At 32.4% G+C, this 16,510-nt stretch overlaps 2 protein-coding genes and 1 long non-coding RNA gene across 8 annotated transcripts in view; 2 read left to right on the top strand and 1 right to left on the bottom strand.

The window, feature by feature from the left end:
- Nucleotides 1-11,305, top strand: part of LOC105839541 — a 58,054-nt gene extending 46,749 nt beyond the window's left edge. The window contains exon 3 of the long non-coding RNA XR_004963191.1: nucleotides 10,255-11,305. This is a non-coding gene — a long non-coding RNA (uncharacterized LOC105839541). The remainder of the gene's footprint in view (nucleotides 1-10,254) is intronic.
- On the bottom strand, nucleotides 101-8,268 carry LOC105835144 (phosphatidylinositol-3-phosphatase SAC1). Its single transcript, XM_012678171.3, has 8 exons — nucleotides 7,816-8,268; nucleotides 7,606-7,697; nucleotides 7,195-7,535; nucleotides 7,002-7,113; nucleotides 6,403-6,746; nucleotides 4,498-4,875; nucleotides 2,387-2,554; nucleotides 101-2,322 (listed from the first exon to the last, which is right to left on the bottom strand). Exons 1-8 carry the CDS (start codon nucleotides 7,851-7,853, stop codon nucleotides 2,044-2,046), a joined length of 1,752 nt encoding a protein of 583 aa, XP_012533625.2. The 5' UTR covers nucleotides 7,854-8,268; the 3' UTR covers nucleotides 101-2,043.
- A 1,136-nt stretch (nucleotides 11,306-12,441) lies between the features above and the next one.
- On the top strand, nucleotides 12,442-16,026 carry LOC105837142 (GTP-binding protein Rheb homolog). Of its 6 annotated transcripts, none has more exons than XM_012681660.2 (6): nucleotides 12,442-12,663; nucleotides 13,239-13,354; nucleotides 13,664-13,735; nucleotides 14,665-14,872; nucleotides 14,971-15,100; nucleotides 15,185-16,026. In XM_012681660.2, the coding sequence occupies exons 2-6, from the start codon at nucleotides 13,306-13,308 to the stop codon at nucleotides 15,272-15,274; spliced, it is 549 nt and encodes a 182-aa protein (XP_012537114.1). In that variant the 5' UTR covers nucleotides 12,442-12,663; nucleotides 13,239-13,305; the 3' UTR covers nucleotides 15,275-16,026. The 6 variants fall into 6 exon arrangements, with proteins under 6 accessions (XP_012537114.1, XP_036142563.1, XP_036142564.1 ...); XM_012681661.3 differs by lacking the exon at nucleotides 12,442-12,663 and adding an exon at nucleotides 12,720-12,851; XM_012681662.3 differs by lacking the exon at nucleotides 12,442-12,663 and adding an exon at nucleotides 12,818-12,957.
- Nucleotides 16,027-16,510: the final 484 nt, after the last annotated feature.

Here is a 16,510-nt window from a genome sequence, read left to right as displayed (position 1 = left end):
AGTGGAAAGTTTTTCTCCAGACTTTAATGTTATTATTTTCACGGAAAATTTTTTGGGAAGATAATTTTTTTTTATTATACAAACTAGTACATTTCTTAAATTTTTTTTAAATAATTTTTTAATAAAAAACAAACAACATATAAAATTTTCGACATGTTTAGGTTTATGACCTTGACAGTATATGTCAAGGAATGAATTCTGCTCTTCAGTATATTTACAATAAAAATATTATACACATCTTTATATCTTTTTCCTACTATAAAAATTCTCTTAAGTTTTTATTCTCCCCCCAAAAAATAGAATTTTTACTCAAAGAATACAATATAACAAGATTAAATTTAAAAAACGTAAAAAATTAACAATAAAATTTATTTTAAAAAATAAAATAAATTTTATTACTAATATAAACATTATCATTATCATTTTGAAAAATAACTATTTAATTCAAATTCTTGAAAATTACATTAAATACCGATTTTTTAATTCCCTTCAACTTTTTATCTTCCCAAAATCTCCCGCAATGACAATAATTAAGAGGGGATCCTCGTTTATAGGGCTCAAAAAATAAAAAAAAATTGTTTAGCTTAATCAATAGTAATACTTTTCAAGAATATACAATTAAAATTTTAGAGCAAAAACTCATAAATTATGGAAGTTACAGTTCAGAGAGCGCGAGGAACAGATAGTCGAAGACTCAACGATAGAGCACGCCGGAACTGGCACCTCCCTTCTTTTTTTTGCCCTTTTAAAAATCTCATTTACATTTTGTGTGTCCTCCTAAGCACTTTTCTAACAAATAATCTCTCGATAAGTTTTGATAAATAGGAGTGATGTGCTTCGAAACATTTGAATTTGGGTGCAAAAATTATTGAAATCCTTGCTTTTATTGCTGCTTTGCATCTTCCATGAAAAAACTTTTCTATATTAAAGATGTTAAATGAATTAAATATAATAATTAGGCAGAATGCCAAATTTTTTGCTGAATGATATGACGAACAGCGTATCGCGAGAGGAGAGCGTCGTAGTCTAAGCAGCACTAGGAAAGCTCGAGCGGCTCGCAAAATGGAATTTTTCAAAATCAATTCCATAAAGAAGCGGAAGGAATATTATATACCCCTGGAATGGCTGATTAGCTTCAGATTGCTGTAAGTTTAAAAAAACTACTACTTTTCTTTAACAAAAACTTTAAACGCGTTTTTCTCGAATTCGTATTTTTCAAATTGGCATACGTGATTTTTAAAAAATTACTTGATGGATCGAGTTAAATCAAATATTTTTCGAAAGATTATTGAATTCTCTCCGAGGTGAGCCTAAAAATTAATAAAAATAAGTGTTTTTCACTAATAAAAGTCAAAATTTTTTTACAAAAAATAATTTTTTTTCAAAGACTTAAAAAATTATTAAATTTTTAATATTTACTTAATTTTTTAGGTTTACCTAGAAGGTATTAGCATAAAGTTTAACATGCTTTTGATTTTTTGTTTTAGACCAAAATTACGGCCGCTATCGTGTACACCAATAGACACCTTCAGCAAAAAGTTGGAAACATCGGTTATAAAACCAATTAATAAAGCCTTTTTTAATTATAAATAAAATTTTTTGTGTAGTTAAAACATCAAGTAAAACACTCTAAAAGTTTCAAAAAATATTCATTAATATTAATTATAAATTATTTTAAAAAATCGAAGAAAAACCTGCTTTTTTGGAGCTTCTAAACGAGGATCCCTTCTTAAATATAATAAAAGCCAAATTTAGAAAATATCTAATGAACACCGAACTTACACCAAATGAAAGTGCATTTGACAAATAGAATTGCTTGCAATTGTGTAATTGTAAAATGAGAACGATACTACCGGAAACATATTTATTTTATGAAAATTGGCATTATTAATACGACGCACAATAAAATCTATTTTTGTGCCACGATACCGAGGACTTGACCAATTAATAACCGTGTATTAAATTAATAATTCTACGATCGCTTATCAGTTATATATCTATATTATACAATATATATAATTGAAAATATCATAAAATCATTAATTAAAGTAATTTTGGCTTGTCAACGTATTGCTTGCCATGATGAATAATAGTGGCAAAAGTACCAGCCACCATGGCGCCCCAAAATAGCATGTACAGCAATATTTCTGTTGTATATCGCGACGGCAAAACTACGTGAGCGACTAACATCGAAGTTGCAACTAACAGAACAAGTGGAAATGTAGTATAACGCCAGTTTCGTTCGGATTCTAAAGGACACTGAATGGAAGTACATTCACCATCCTGGACGATGTAACGGCCTAAAAACAGCTCCAGTGAGTCCTGCATAACATAAAATATCGTTACATTATTGAAAAAGAAAGAAAAAAATTTAAGAATTATTTACCTGTCTGTATCCATCAGCGAAGTTATTCTTATAATATCTCGTCAAAGAATTTAAGCCGTCTTTCATCGCGCCCAATTTAGTGCGCTTTCCAGTTCGCGTAAAATCAGTCTTCAATGCCCCTGTACCCGAGTACTGAATGCTTATCACATCCGCATTATCAGCCCAAACCTAAGAATTAATAAAAATTTTATTTTTATCGGCAATATTATTTATATCATTAAAACAAATCAATATTTGTTTTATAACTTCATTTATTTGTCAATATCCCATTATTAGTTAATATTTTCAATGTAATTATTTATTTATTTATTATATATGTATTAAAGGTTTTCTAGCTTAAAAAAGTGGAGAGAAATCATGTAATTTGTGACTCATATATATCTTTTAATATAAAAGCTTTTGGCATTTCCATTTTTTAACTAATAAGTAATGGACCAAATTTAAACAATAAAATTGTTTTGTTAATTTAAAAACTATTTCTTTAATATTATTAAAATAAAAAAAGAAGTAAATATTTCATACTCTTATACTTAAATTTTAAAGTGTTATTGCTACTTTTTCGAGTGTGATGCCATATTTAAAGAAAATTAAATCATGAATATTTCATACTCTTATACAAAAATAAAAGATAAAATTGTTTTTTACAATAACACAGGCACATAAAAAAATGGTGATACTGGGGTCCCACTAGTTAATCTTTATATATTTTGACATGCTGAACACGAATCCGGTGTCAAAATTGCTCCATCACTCACCTTTTTTTAAATCGAAAAAAATAGCCTAAAAAACCTTAAAAATCGTAATGATTTCCGCTGCACGCAGAAAATGGTAGATGATGAGACAATTCTGACCAGATTTGTATTCAGCGGCGCAAAATACATAATGATATCATAGTCGTGATACAGATCAATTTTTTTGGTGTACAGCCACCCACAAAAAATGGTCTGTATCATGGACCAGACCATGATATCTTTATGTATTTTGAGCCGCTGAACACAAATCTGGTATCAGAATTGCCCTACTTACCATTTTTCGCGTGCAGAGCAATTATTGCAATTTTTAAGCTACCTTGATTTTAAAAAAAGAAATAATGGGTGATGGGAGCTCTGACACCAAATTCGTGTTCAGCATGTCAAAATACATAGAAATTGACTAGTGGGGTCTCAGTATCAGACCAGTTTTTTTGTGTGCCTGTGTAATGAATAAACTTAAGATCAATGCAAATTATAAAATAATGCAATGATTTCGAATAAGAATGAAATGAATCCGCGGTCGTTGCGAGCATTATAATGCTTAATTAAGATTCTTATTTATTTAAGTTCAGTTAACAATAATCTAACAATTTATTTTATACAAATATATAATTTTCTAACAAAATACAGACTTTTTTAAATAAAACCAATTTTTTACATTTATTTTTGTAGTGGCCATATTACCACCCCTTTTCTCTTTAACTTTTCAGGACCGGAAGTATAATATTAGGCTTATAATTAGATTTACCGAAAACATTATTCGTTTAGCTAAAATTACTTCTTTCATTATAATATATACATTTATTTCAAAATAAATTGATGTTACTTTGTATAATGATATTTTACTGTCTCATACCTCACAAAGTGCGACAATTATATTTTTATACATACTTTTCAACACATTACAAATAACGTTAAACAATTATTTTAACAATAAACAATAATATAAAGTTCAAATACAGCAAACAAATAACCACTCATTTCTTTCCAGAAGCTTAATATTAGACACTGAAGCATTGTCATATTTTTTGTAATTCAACTCAATGACAAAGATAAAAATGTTCTAACACTAACAATAAAATTGAAAAAGTCGTCCAAAAAGGATCATTCCTCTAAAGATAAACCTATTACGCAGTGTCACAACATTTTTATAAATATGTAATATAGTAAATATTTCATAACTTTGAATCTAAAATCTAATAAACAACATTTTGATGAATATAATCTTTAAGTTTCAGTTTAAAATATTGATTATTAACAAAGTTATAAGATAAAATATAAGTGGGCTATAATACCATCTTCTCCTCTATTAGAATGTCGGGAAAAAATAAAATTCCTTTATTAAAAAGAATTCAGTACCTGTTTGAAAAGGTTTTCAAACGCAGGATGATCTTCCACTTTTCTAAGTATCTCTAGCCTGTTCAATACTTCATTGAGAACTCGTTTCGCCAGCATACTTTGTACAACATTCGTTCGGTCTAAACAGTCGATACAATTTGTTCGGAAAACGCCGTCCTGAGCTGAGAGCAATGCTCCGTCCCTCATCAACAAGAAATATCCCATCTGTTCCTGATCGTGAGCTAGTCGGTCCATTAAAGTGTTCAATTTATCCCACTTTAGTCTTCTGCATTCCGCGTGAAAGTCAAAAGCCTCATATCGAACATTTTGGTTGTTAATTCTTTGGACTAAATTGCGATATGCATCTTCAAGCAATGCTTCTGGTCCATGTTGATCAATCTGTTCAAAATATTGATATAAGATATTTAATATTGATCTAAGATGTTTGGAATCGAAATGATTCTTGTTGGATAATATAGACCTGTAAGACCGGATCTACAATAGGTGTAGTAAGCCTTATGCCATAAGAAATTGACCAATTATATTTGAATATAAGAAGAATAATCGAATATAATTGGTTAATTCCTTATGGCATAAGGCTTATTACACTATTGTAGATCCGGGCTTAGGCTCTAGTCAGTCAGGGACTAAATCCTTCGGCACACGATATGATTTTTCATGCTAGATCGCATACGAGACATTTTAATACGTGTCCTGATTGGCTCGGATGATTATGTCACCAGTCATAAGCCAATGAGGATACGTAGTAAGACGCCTCGTATGCGATTTAGCATGAAAAATCGTATCGTGTGCCGAAGGATTTATATGAGCTGAAATTATTAAATTAATATATTAATAAAAAAAGATTATAATCAGCACCAAGATCGTTTAGGCCTTCTCAACTTTATCGATATGTTTAAATAATTTATATGGTTTAAGAATTTATTGTTTAAAATAACAAATTTCTAAAATTTCTAATTTTAATTCTTGCCTCTGTAATATTAAAATTTATTTAAAAATTTCTTCATATTTGAAAGGCTTTCTACAAAAAATAAACAAGTCTGTTTTTTTTTATCTAGGTTATAGTGCCAAATCATTCTCTATCAGTCACATCGTCATATTGTGAATAATTTTGTTCTAATAGGAATCAAACAAGAAAGCAATTATAAATAGACAATATAAATAGAATAATAGCCATATAAAATTTTCGCAAGAATCAAAAAAGAATCCAAAGATTTTTCTTACTGAGTCCTCAAATTTTAATTATTAATCAAAGTTTAAAACTTTGTTTTTATACTTATAAAAAATAATATTAAAAATATATATAAGTTTTTGTTAAGAACAATTGTAAAATTAAAAAAAAAATAAATAGCAAAAAATAAAAAACTTACTTCATTTAATGTTTTCTTTACTTATGTTATTAATAACATTATAAAAAAGTTAATATAATATATAGGCTAAATAATTATTAATTATATGAAGTTTTTTCTTCTTTTTATAAAAACTTTGTATTTATACTTATACGGAAAAAAATAACATTAAAAAAATATATGTTTTTGTTAAAGAGCAATTTGTAAAATTTTGAAAAAATAAAAGCAAAACATGAAAAATTATTACTTCGTAATTTAGTGTTTTCTTTATCTTTACTATTAATAACATTATAAAAAGATTAATATAAAATATAGACTAAATAATTAGTAAATATATAAAATTTTTCTAAGAATTAAACAAGTTGAGAGATTTTTTCCTCTTTTATAAATTAGAATTCTCTTATACTTATAAAGAGAAATTACCATATTTATGAACAATGAACAATTCAGAAAAGTTTTATTTTCTCAAAATTTTTTTGTACAAAACTTTAATTATTTTAATTTTAATTTAATTTTACGCTCTCTTTTTAAATATCGAATTAAAAAAAAAACCTACCAAATTTACTCGGATTTGCCTTCCATAATGAAAGATTTGAACATCAAAGTGACGAGCACAAGCGCTTTGATGATCCTCGTAGGGACTGATCTGTGGTTTAGGCTTGTACTTCAAGTTTGGCGCCTGACACCAAAAGAGAGGAATAGATCCGCGAGTCTGCACAAAGGAACTGCGATCGCCATTCACCTCGATCAGCTGCTCAGTCTCCACATAATTGGACACGTTCCCAGTGGCGTCTATACCACGCGAAAATAATCTCGTGCCAGCACGATGTATACCGCGTCTAGAGACAATACCCCAATTGAATGCAACACCATTTACAACCATGGTATTTAGCGAGACAACTGTGTAAATTAATCGTTAAGGTCATCACAGAAACATATAAAACTTAACAAGTTTAAGGTTTGTTTGAACTAACTTAACTAACTTCAATCTCAGTTTAACTTGCTTTCTTTTTCCAATTCTTAGAATTAAAAAAGCATAAAAAGTAAGTTAAACGTAAGTTAAAAGTTAAAAATTAAAATTAAATTTCATTGCAAATTAAAGTTAAACTGAAAGCAAGCATTAAAGATTTAAATAACATATGATATAAAGGATACAACCATGAATAATGGGTAAACAGAATTTATATTGTTCTGGTCTTGCACTGAGATCCTGCAGGAGGTAAGCATTCCACACAAACCGGGGATCCGCCCTATCATGAAGTGGCATCTAAACAACAATTCTCATTGTAAAAAAAACTTGCAAAACCATATAACACAATGAAACAGATACACATCATAATGTATTTACTTGCAAGAATTCAGGTGTGGTATTATGCAGCCTTTGCATCGTGTGACTAAGGTCATAGGTATAGCTGAAGTAGAAGTACGGTGTATTCAATATAGACTTTACCATCTCCAAATACACAGTGTTATGTTGGACCTGTTTCTCAGTTAAATGCAAAGAGGATTTAGTATAGGGTATCACGTCCGTAGAGGATATCCTATAAATGTTATGTCCAGCTATAGTCCCACACATTTGAGCATCTGTTATAACAATGAGATAACGGCATGCCAAAAGACGTATTGTCCCCACTAATCCCCATATTTTTCTACGGTTGGCAGTTGTTGGAATCTGATGAGCAGTGCCAACTACAAAAGCAAAGATTCATCATCGTCAACTTGTTGTCTTAACTTAAACATAAAATTATCTGTTTATTACCTTGAGTATAGATCTGCTGACTCACTCTATCAATCACAAGTAAGACCTTGATTCCAACTGGCTCCACAAAGAATTTCTCTGGAGTGGCATACCTTGGCAGGATAACAAAATTGAACCAGACTAAGCAACAAAATTGGCAGCGCATATAATTTTTTTGCACATGTATCTCATATCATGTAAAAAATATTATATAATATAAAATTTACTCACAAATACAGGCTGTCATAAACATCCATATTTGGCATCATATTGTCAAATAATGAGTGGATTGGAGTACGCTAAGCAAACAGATGGGCAGAAAGCGAGAAAATAATAAAATAATGGGAAAACTAAATTACGTCCTTCGAGTAAAACGCGACCCATACACAGATATGTATTTTTCTTCAAGCGCAAGAGTTATTAATAAGAAAGAAAGATTACGACTGTTTTTATCACGTTGGACTTGACATGATCAAAGGCTGTCAAAGCCAATCAAAACCAAAATAACCTTATCATCCAACTACCGCACCGTGCAAACCACAGGACCGTCTCGACCGTCCCCGTCTCTCTTAAGGCCCAGTTTCATCAACGCGAGTTAATCTAATCGGTCGATTAAATTTGTCACCAGAATTGCCAATAGCAAGACTCCAAAAACGAACGTTGTTGAGTCGATCGTTCCTATAGGTTAAAGGCAGATTTCATCAACTCTAGTTACCTTAACCGGTCGGTTATTCCATTGGAATTGACCAATCGCATTTGTTAATTTTGCTTAACGACAAATACGATTGGTCAATTCCAATGAAATAACCGGCCGGTTAAGGTAACCGGAGTTGGTGAAATCGGCTCTAATAAAGATCAGTTTTATGTTCGGCAGTTGGCAACTCTGAAAATTAACCGACCGATTATAGCATTTTTGACCGGTCTTGGGTTAATTGCTCCATGGCTGGTATTCATAGTCAAGTCTTATATTTAAGATCGTCTTAAGGCTGCGTTCCGATATTTACTGCCAGTACTGAAATTCTATAGTGTATGTGACGTGAACTATAGATTTTCAGTACTGGCAGTGCATATCGGAACGCAGCCTAAATACAGTCTTAAGATCAACCAATCAGAGCCGTATTAGCATCTTAAGATATTACTTGAGGGGTGCATTCCGATATTCACTGCCAGTATTGACTAAAGATCTATAGGACGGGATTCATAGACCGATCTTAAGCTCAAGCATTGTCTTAAGTCTAGCTTCGAGCCGACTTGAAACTTACTTAACCAATGAAATAACAACATTGACGTCTCAAGATCGTGCTTAAGCTGGAACTTGAATAAGATTCGACTATGAATTCCGGCCTATGAATCCCGTCTCAAGTCTTTGATTATAGGGCTGCGTTCCGTTCCAACGCATGATGCGTATAATGCATTGTTCATCCTTGTTTAACGTTTGACAAACAACAAGGATGAACGATGCATCATGCATATTATGCGTGAAATGGAACGCACCCTAGGTCTTTAGTACTGACAGTGCTGTGAGTACGTTCCAAAATGCGCTGCAGTAAACTTTCGGTGAACTTGTGAAAGCGTGTGACGTCATAGATTTTGTCGTCACTTCCTGCTTTCGTTACTGCGGTTGGCGAGATAAGGCATTCGCAGTACAGTACTGTAATTGTCGTTCCGTTATAGGGCGAAGAAAGTGTTATATAATAAGCAATTACGGAACACATCGCCAACACTGCTTTACGACGTCACGTTGTCAGTGAATATCGGAATGCACCCTAGGCCGGTATTCATAGTCGGATCTTATATTTAAGATCATCTTAAGTACTGTCTTAAGATGCCATCAACCAATCACAGAGCCGTATTAGCATTGTTTGTCTTAAGACATTGTTTGAGACGATCTTGAAATAAGATTTGACTATGAATACCGGCCCTAGAGTCCCTATAATAAAAGAGTCTGGACAACGTTGTCAGTAATCCTATTGGTGCCGACAAAGTATGGCAGAACCAATAAGGTGTCTTAAATTAATACTTTGCTCGCGGTATTATTCAACTGGTAGGAATCGAACAATAAAAAATAAATTTGTTTTTAAAAGTTTTATTTGTATAAAAATAAAAACAATATAATTTTGAATAAAAGATAACATTATTCAATAACAGCATGCCTAGCCATAGTTTTACTGCTATAAATTTTATTTTTTAATTGCCCTTTTTTGCAATCAATTTTTATGCAAAATAATAAAATAAAACGTTTCATTATTTTATTGAATAAATTGCAACAAGTTCTCAGCGTGTTACAGCGAATATTAACCATTTTGGAAAGAAAAAATTTTATTAAATTACAATTTATGTTTCTAATATAGGGTAAATACCCCCTTATAATAACTTTCATTTTATAAAAATAATTGTAGATTGCTTCGTTAACAAAAAATTAGGCACGCAGCAGGCATTTTCTACAAAATTTTTGTAATTTATAATAAACATTAAATATAATATTAAAGATTAGGAATTGTGATTTTTATGATCATGCATTATATCATGCATTATAATGCATGATATAATGCATGATCATAAATTTAATTATAGCAGTGCTATAATTAAATTCTTTTTTTTTATATACTTTATTTTTTATAATATTATTTTAGTTGTTTATGCCTTTATAATTCACAATATCTTACACAGTTATTATAGGGATTCTACAAGCGTCGAGCAGCAAGTTTCACAAGTTCAGAAATCACTAAGAGACGTCAACAAGAACATGAAATTTAGTAAGGTTAGCTTGGGTCAAGGGTACTATTCCGTAACCATTTATCGACAACTATCGATGTCATTAAATATCTTTGCGCACGTATTTTCATATATGAAAGAATATGCGCAACGACACTTAAGTCCCTCACACATGAATTGACATAACCATAACTGTAAAGTTTCGACCAATCACGTACTTGATTCAGCCTGCCTTGATTTACGGCAGGTTACGGTTACGGTCGCCCAATCCGACGCGTCGAAATCTTACTGTAATGGTTATGTCAATTCATGTGTGAAGGCCTTTAACGACATCAATAGTTGTCGGTAAATGGTTACGGAATAGCGGTTCAAGTACTTTCGCTTCCTTCTATGCTGCTTTGCTTCTTGCCCAAAATCCAACTGTTGAATTTTTCGGAAGCGTCAGCAATGGCGTAGAAAATATCTCTTCGTTGATTGGCTGCTGCTCAACGCTTGCCGCTTGCTGCATCCAATCTGCACTAGGCTTTACTTGATAGGTAAAAGTGCCTTTTCACGCTGACGCTTGATACTCATTTTCAGCATAGAGCTTGTATTGATGGAAGGGCCATTGCTATATGCCGGAGTCCGCGTGGGGAGAATCGACAGAGACATGAATATATTCTCATATATTCTGTCTCTTTTTGTGTTGGACATCCCCACCACTCCGTTTTCTAGAAGAAAAGAAGCGCACATACGAGCGGTACGACAGGTACGAGCCTACCTACTTGGTGCCTACTTGGGCCTTGGGCTGTTACAATTAGTTACAATTAGTTCAAAAAATTTTTACATACGAAAGTAATGCTGTGCATTCATTGATTGGCATGCATCTTTTAGATTCTAAATTATGTACCATTTAATGAATGCACAGTGTTATCTTTGTAAGCAATTTTTTTCGTACAAGTTCGAGAATCGGGCCTCGGATTGTATAGTTACGAACCTGGGCCCCGATTCTTGAATTCATTCGCAAGAGAAACGTATTCGCAAATTCTGTTCTTACAGAAAAGTTGAAAATTTATTGGCTATCGTATGGCTTTCAACCAATAAACTTGCAACTTTTCTGTTAGAGCGGGTATTTGCGCATACGTTTTCTTGCGAATGAATTCAAGAATCGAGCCCCTGTTCCCACACGAAAAATGACAGAATATATCCACCTCTCTGTCGATTCTCCCCGCGCGCGTCGCGATGCACCAAGGCCCCTCCATTAGTACAAGCTCTATACTCTAGTTTACACCGAGCACTTGGTACGCGTATCAAATAGTAAATAATTAGTGAATGTGTTTAATCATTGGCTGATCAGCTTAAATTCACTACTTGATACGCGTATCAAGTGCTCGGTGTAAACTAGGGCTATGATTTTCAGCGTCAAAAGACATCACGTGACTAAGGGTGCGTTCGTGGAGACGCTATTAGCACTATCAGCATCAGTTTATCCTTGTTCTACTTTTAATGAGTAATGAAGATGGACTGATGCTGGTAGCGTCTCCCCGAACGCACCCTAAAAATGACGAATAGGTATCTTTATTTTTAGTCACGTGATGTCTTTTGACGCTGAAAATGAGCGTCAAGCGTCAGCGTGAAAAGGCACCTTAATAGATTGGGTTGGCGTCATCGGAATCAACGTATTGGAGTGCGTTGGGGGTTGTGGTGAATAGTGGTTTGTTCGCGTCGCTATGCTCCGACATGCTCCTACTCACTCCAACGCATTCTAATAGGTTGGCGTCATCGGAATCAACGTATTAGAGTGCGTTGGGGTGAATAGGAGCATGTTGGGGCATGTGACGCGAACAGACCCTAGAAGTATGTCGGGGGTCGGGGCATGTGACACAAACAGGGGCTCGATTCTTGAAATCATTCACAATTCGCAAGAGAAACGTATGCGCAAATACCCATTTTAACAAAAAAGTTACAAGTTTATTGATTAAAAGCCATACGATAGCCAATAAATTTCCAACTTAAGAACAGAATTTGCGAATACGTTTCTCTTGCGAATGAATTCAAGAATCAAGTCCTTGATCCCGAATGTATATACGTCATTGACGTCATCTTGCGCTCTCTTTCCCTTGTTCTCGCCCCCTCTAGTTTTCTCTTTCTCTCCCCCTTTAGTACATCATACTGATCGCACCGATTGCACGTATACTATATACGCGTGCGTCCATAGTACGCAATAGTAGTACGTATATCAAACGGTGCGTAGTTTGGAACATTAATTTTTTCTGGCGGCACGAAGTACATACGAAGATATCCAGAAGATACCATTAATTTATGTGCAACTCCTCGGGGAACGTTGTTGCTTCGTGATCCAAGGGGCGTTACACATCAATCAATGTAAGACGCACTTCCGAATACAGAACGTGCATCCTTATTCTTCTCTCTCTCTCTCTCTCTCTCTCTCTCTCTCTCTCTCTCTCTCTCTCTCTCTCTCTCTCTCTCTCTCTCTCACTCTCACTCTCACTCTCATGTCGCAACGCTACAAAGATCACTAATTCATCATTGATTAGACCCGCGAATAGCATGTATGTACCAGTTTATTGTAGTGTCGTTCGTTAAATAGTTTACTTTTCCGTCGGAGTAGGCAGACATAAAAACTGTATTATTTAGACAATGTATCCGCAAACATGGGTAATAATTAAAAAATACTGCAACGCGATCGTCGTTACGTAAATATATGTAAATGTGACGTAAACGACGCAACCGGGCTGATTTACGCGATGTCTCGCCAGCCGATTTTTCCAGTTCGCAGTTTTTTTTCTCAAGAGACATTGCCTCTTGTAGCCTTCCGACGTGAGACGGATTGCTAGATTCGTTACTGCCGTACAACTCCGAGATGTTAATAAACGCGTTTACAATGAAACGCTAATAAACGACATTCCAGATGATAACAAATTTTTCCTTGTTCACAGGTTTTAGCTGGATTATGCATCAGCTTCCATTGAATATCTTTGCTGCTTTTCAGTTTATAAATACAACATGCCACCTAAGCAAAGAAAAATAGCTATTATGGGCTATAGATCTGTAGGTGAGATATATGTTCTATATGTTTTTCATTTTTTTATAGATGTAAAATTTTTTCATGAAGAGAAACATTACCATTTATGTCATTTTTTTAGTGTGTTTGCATTGCTTAAGTTCCCAAAAATTTTTTGTTTTAAATAAAATAAATATGCAATTTGATGCTTGAGAGAGAAAAAGCAAAGATACTGAATATAAAAGGGGACAAACAATGCAAAACAAAACTTATTAATTTATATAGTGATTTATATACTTGACATTACATAACTGTTAAAGGTATATTTATATATTTACTTTAATACTACGTTTTTACTAGGTAAATCATCCCTTAGTATACAGTTCGTGGAGGGACAATTTGTAGACTCGTATGATCCTACAATAGAAAATAGTAAGAAGTTATTTACATTATTAGTTTTAGTTTTATTTTAAGAATCTACTTTTTTATAGAAATATAGATTGGTTTATATTAATGAGCATTATAAGAATTCTTTAAGAGCAAATTAACAACATAGTTTTGAAGTAACATAATGATCAATAAGTACTCTAATGCACTGGTGGATTCTAGGGGAATTAGGAATTAAAATTCCCCACTTCAAAATTAAAAAAATTAGTTTTACTAGATCCGTTTAAAAAATTTAAGTAAAATAATGTAGGCTGATTAACATGGGCACCTGTGGATCAAATTCTTATGCATAAGATTCACTGTGTTTAAATTATCTGATGTCCGATATATGATGTTCAGTGAAAAATTTTATTAAAACCCTTCCTATTATTGACATTAGAATCCACTAGTGCTCCAATGTGTTGATTAGAAGAAAAAAAAATGTGATTTTTAAAAATCTAAAAAAACAAATATATATAAATCTTATTGAAATCTATAAATTAGTATAATAAAAACTCTTTAAGAATAATTTTTTTTAATATCTTGAAAAGATTAAAAAAATCTTTAAAAAGCATTTTTGCACCAATGTAATGGCGTTTTCGACTGGTGCTGGGTTAACCTGTCTCAGGTTCTTTTCCTCTTGAACTGGCCAATCACAATTTGGCCCTTCTTCAGAAGAATGGCTGTGATTGGCCTCGTAACGTCATTAATCGCTCCTGGAGTGATTAACCAGGCTGGTCGAAAACGCTATAAATTAACTTTAACCTTGATTTAATTTACTTTTTTTAGTTTTAAGAATTAGTAAGCTAGAAAATTAAATAAACCGTATTTTTTAAATTCACAGAGTTTGATTTATAATTTATGTTGGTGCAAATGGACTTTAAATTTCTTCTAACTTGTAAAATTTAAGAGTATTACATTTTTGTATGTTACAGCATTCACAAAAAATACACGAGTAAATAGTCAAGATTATGAAATCAAGTTAGTAGATACAGCTGGTCAGGATGAATATAGTATATTTCCTACTCAGTATTCAATGGATATTCATGGCTACGTCCTGGTATATAGCATAACCAGTGCAAAGAGTTTCGAGATTGTACAAATTATTTATGAAAAATTACTCGACATCACTGGGAAACTCCAGTAAGCGTCTGTGTTTTTAAATGCTTAATGTTTACGTATTTTTATTTGTATAAGACTTACACATTAACTTACACATTGAAGATTGTTTTTTTTTATAGTGTCCCAATCGTATTAGTGGGCAACAAAACAGACTTGTATGTTGATCGTATGATCACGACAGAACAAGGAAAACGTTTAGCGGGCTCGTGGAATGCAGCATTTTTAGAAACCAGTGCGAAACAAAATGAGGTATATCTGCAAATATTTTATCATTATATTTTAGCATGAAAAGTATGTTGCGCAAAATCTTTGTTAAATGTGTTTTCTCCACAGTCTGTTGCAGATATTTTTCACACACTACTGAAGGAGATTGAAAAGGCCAATGGGAATGTACAAGAAAAGCAGAGTTGCATTATTTGTTAAATTGCCTGAATCAATGGCGTTAACAAAAATTTAAATGTGTAAAATTAGGTTAAAAAACCATTGGCGTTATACTCTAATACCTTTACAATCCCAAGATAAATACAAGTCAAAAACGTAAAAGAAAACTGCATGTGGAACAGTTGCATATAATTTTTTTCGCTATATATATATATTATAGATGATTTAGTTGTATACACAATAATGGATTATATATCAATTATTATTTATACATCAATAGTTATTTTTATGAAATAATTAATATTTACGTTCCAGTTCTTTCAATGTTTGAATTATAAATTAAATTAATCTGACATATCATTACTTTAATTTTAGACATTCAAAATATCCAAACAGATGTAGAAATTATTATTAAAATTAACGCTTAGTAGTTAAGTTACAATTTTAGTTAGATTTAAATAAATTAAATAAGGGTTCTTTCTTTTTTAATAAATTTAAGTTCAAGTTTACGTTTTGTAAAAAAAATATATATCGAAAAGTAATTTTTTTAATTTACACAATTTCTACACAAATTGAGTTATATAAAACGTTTTTGTTTATTATTATAATTATATTAATAAAAATTAAAATTTATTGACAATAACTTAGATGAAAATGAAACAGTATAGATAGAGGAAAGACACCGAATTTGAAACAGTTTCTTGAAACCCTTTTATTTCTTATAAATTGAACGAATACTGATAAAAACATGATCCGCTTGAGAAATTTAAAGAAATAAAAAGCCATATTTCATACATTTATGCCTTTTCTATGTAAAATCTGCAAAAACATTCGTCAAAAACGAGTTTTATTTGCACAATTTTCTCTTGCAAATTGCACAGTTTAAACTATGACAGAGGTCTGTTCGCGTCACATGCCCCAACATGCTCCTATTCACCCCAACGCACTCCAATACGTTGATTCCGATGACGCCAACCTATTAGAATGCGTTGGAGTGAGTAGGAGCATGTCGGAGCATGGCGACGCGAACAAACCATGGGCTCTATTCTTGAATTCATTCGCAAGAGAAACGTATACGCAAGTACTCGCTCTAACTATAGAGTTTTAGCATTATGCCCAGTCTACAATGAGTCGTTGGTCGTTGGTCGTAAGAAATTTAACCAATTATGTTCGGTTATTCTTCTCTAAGATCAACTGTGATTGGTTAAATTTCTTACGACCAACGACTCATTGTAGACTGGGCATTAGTCTCTAATTATAGGACTCGTGCCACTATTA

The sequence above is a fragment of the Monomorium pharaonis genome, chromosome 5, assembly GCF_013373865.1.
Source record: "Monomorium pharaonis isolate MP-MQ-018 chromosome 5, ASM1337386v2, whole genome shotgun sequence".
Classification (NCBI taxonomy): Eukaryota; Metazoa; Arthropoda; class Insecta; order Hymenoptera; family Formicidae; genus Monomorium; species Monomorium pharaonis.
The sequence above is the reverse complement of the archived record's forward strand: the minus strand, read 5'-3'. Positions and strand labels throughout refer to the sequence as shown.

Excerpts from the sequence above, each read along its gene's own strand:
- LOC105835144 (XM_012678171.3), bottom strand. The coding sequence starts at position 7,853 with ATGATGCCAAATATGGATGTTTATGACAGCCTGTATTT. Across the intron at positions 7,536-7,605 it reads TCAGCAGATCTATACTCAAG|TTGGCACTGCTCATCAGATT; the intron begins GTAATAAACAGA and ends TTGCTTTTGTAG. Across the intron at positions 7,114-7,194 it reads CCACACCTGAATTCTTGCAA|ATGCCACTTCATGATAGGGC; the intron begins GTAAATACATTA and ends ATTGTTGTTTAG.
- LOC105837142 (XM_012681660.2), top strand. The coding sequence starts at position 13,306 with ATGCCACCTAAGCAAAGAAAAATAGCTATTATGGGCTATAGATCTGTA. Across the intron at positions 13,736-14,664 it reads TGATCCTACAATAGAAAATA|CATTCACAAAAAATACACGA; the intron begins GTAAGAAGTTAT and ends TGTATGTTACAG. Across the intron at positions 14,873-14,970 it reads GACATCACTGGGAAACTCCA|TGTCCCAATCGTATTAGTGG; the intron begins GTAAGCGTCTGT and ends TTTTTTTTATAG.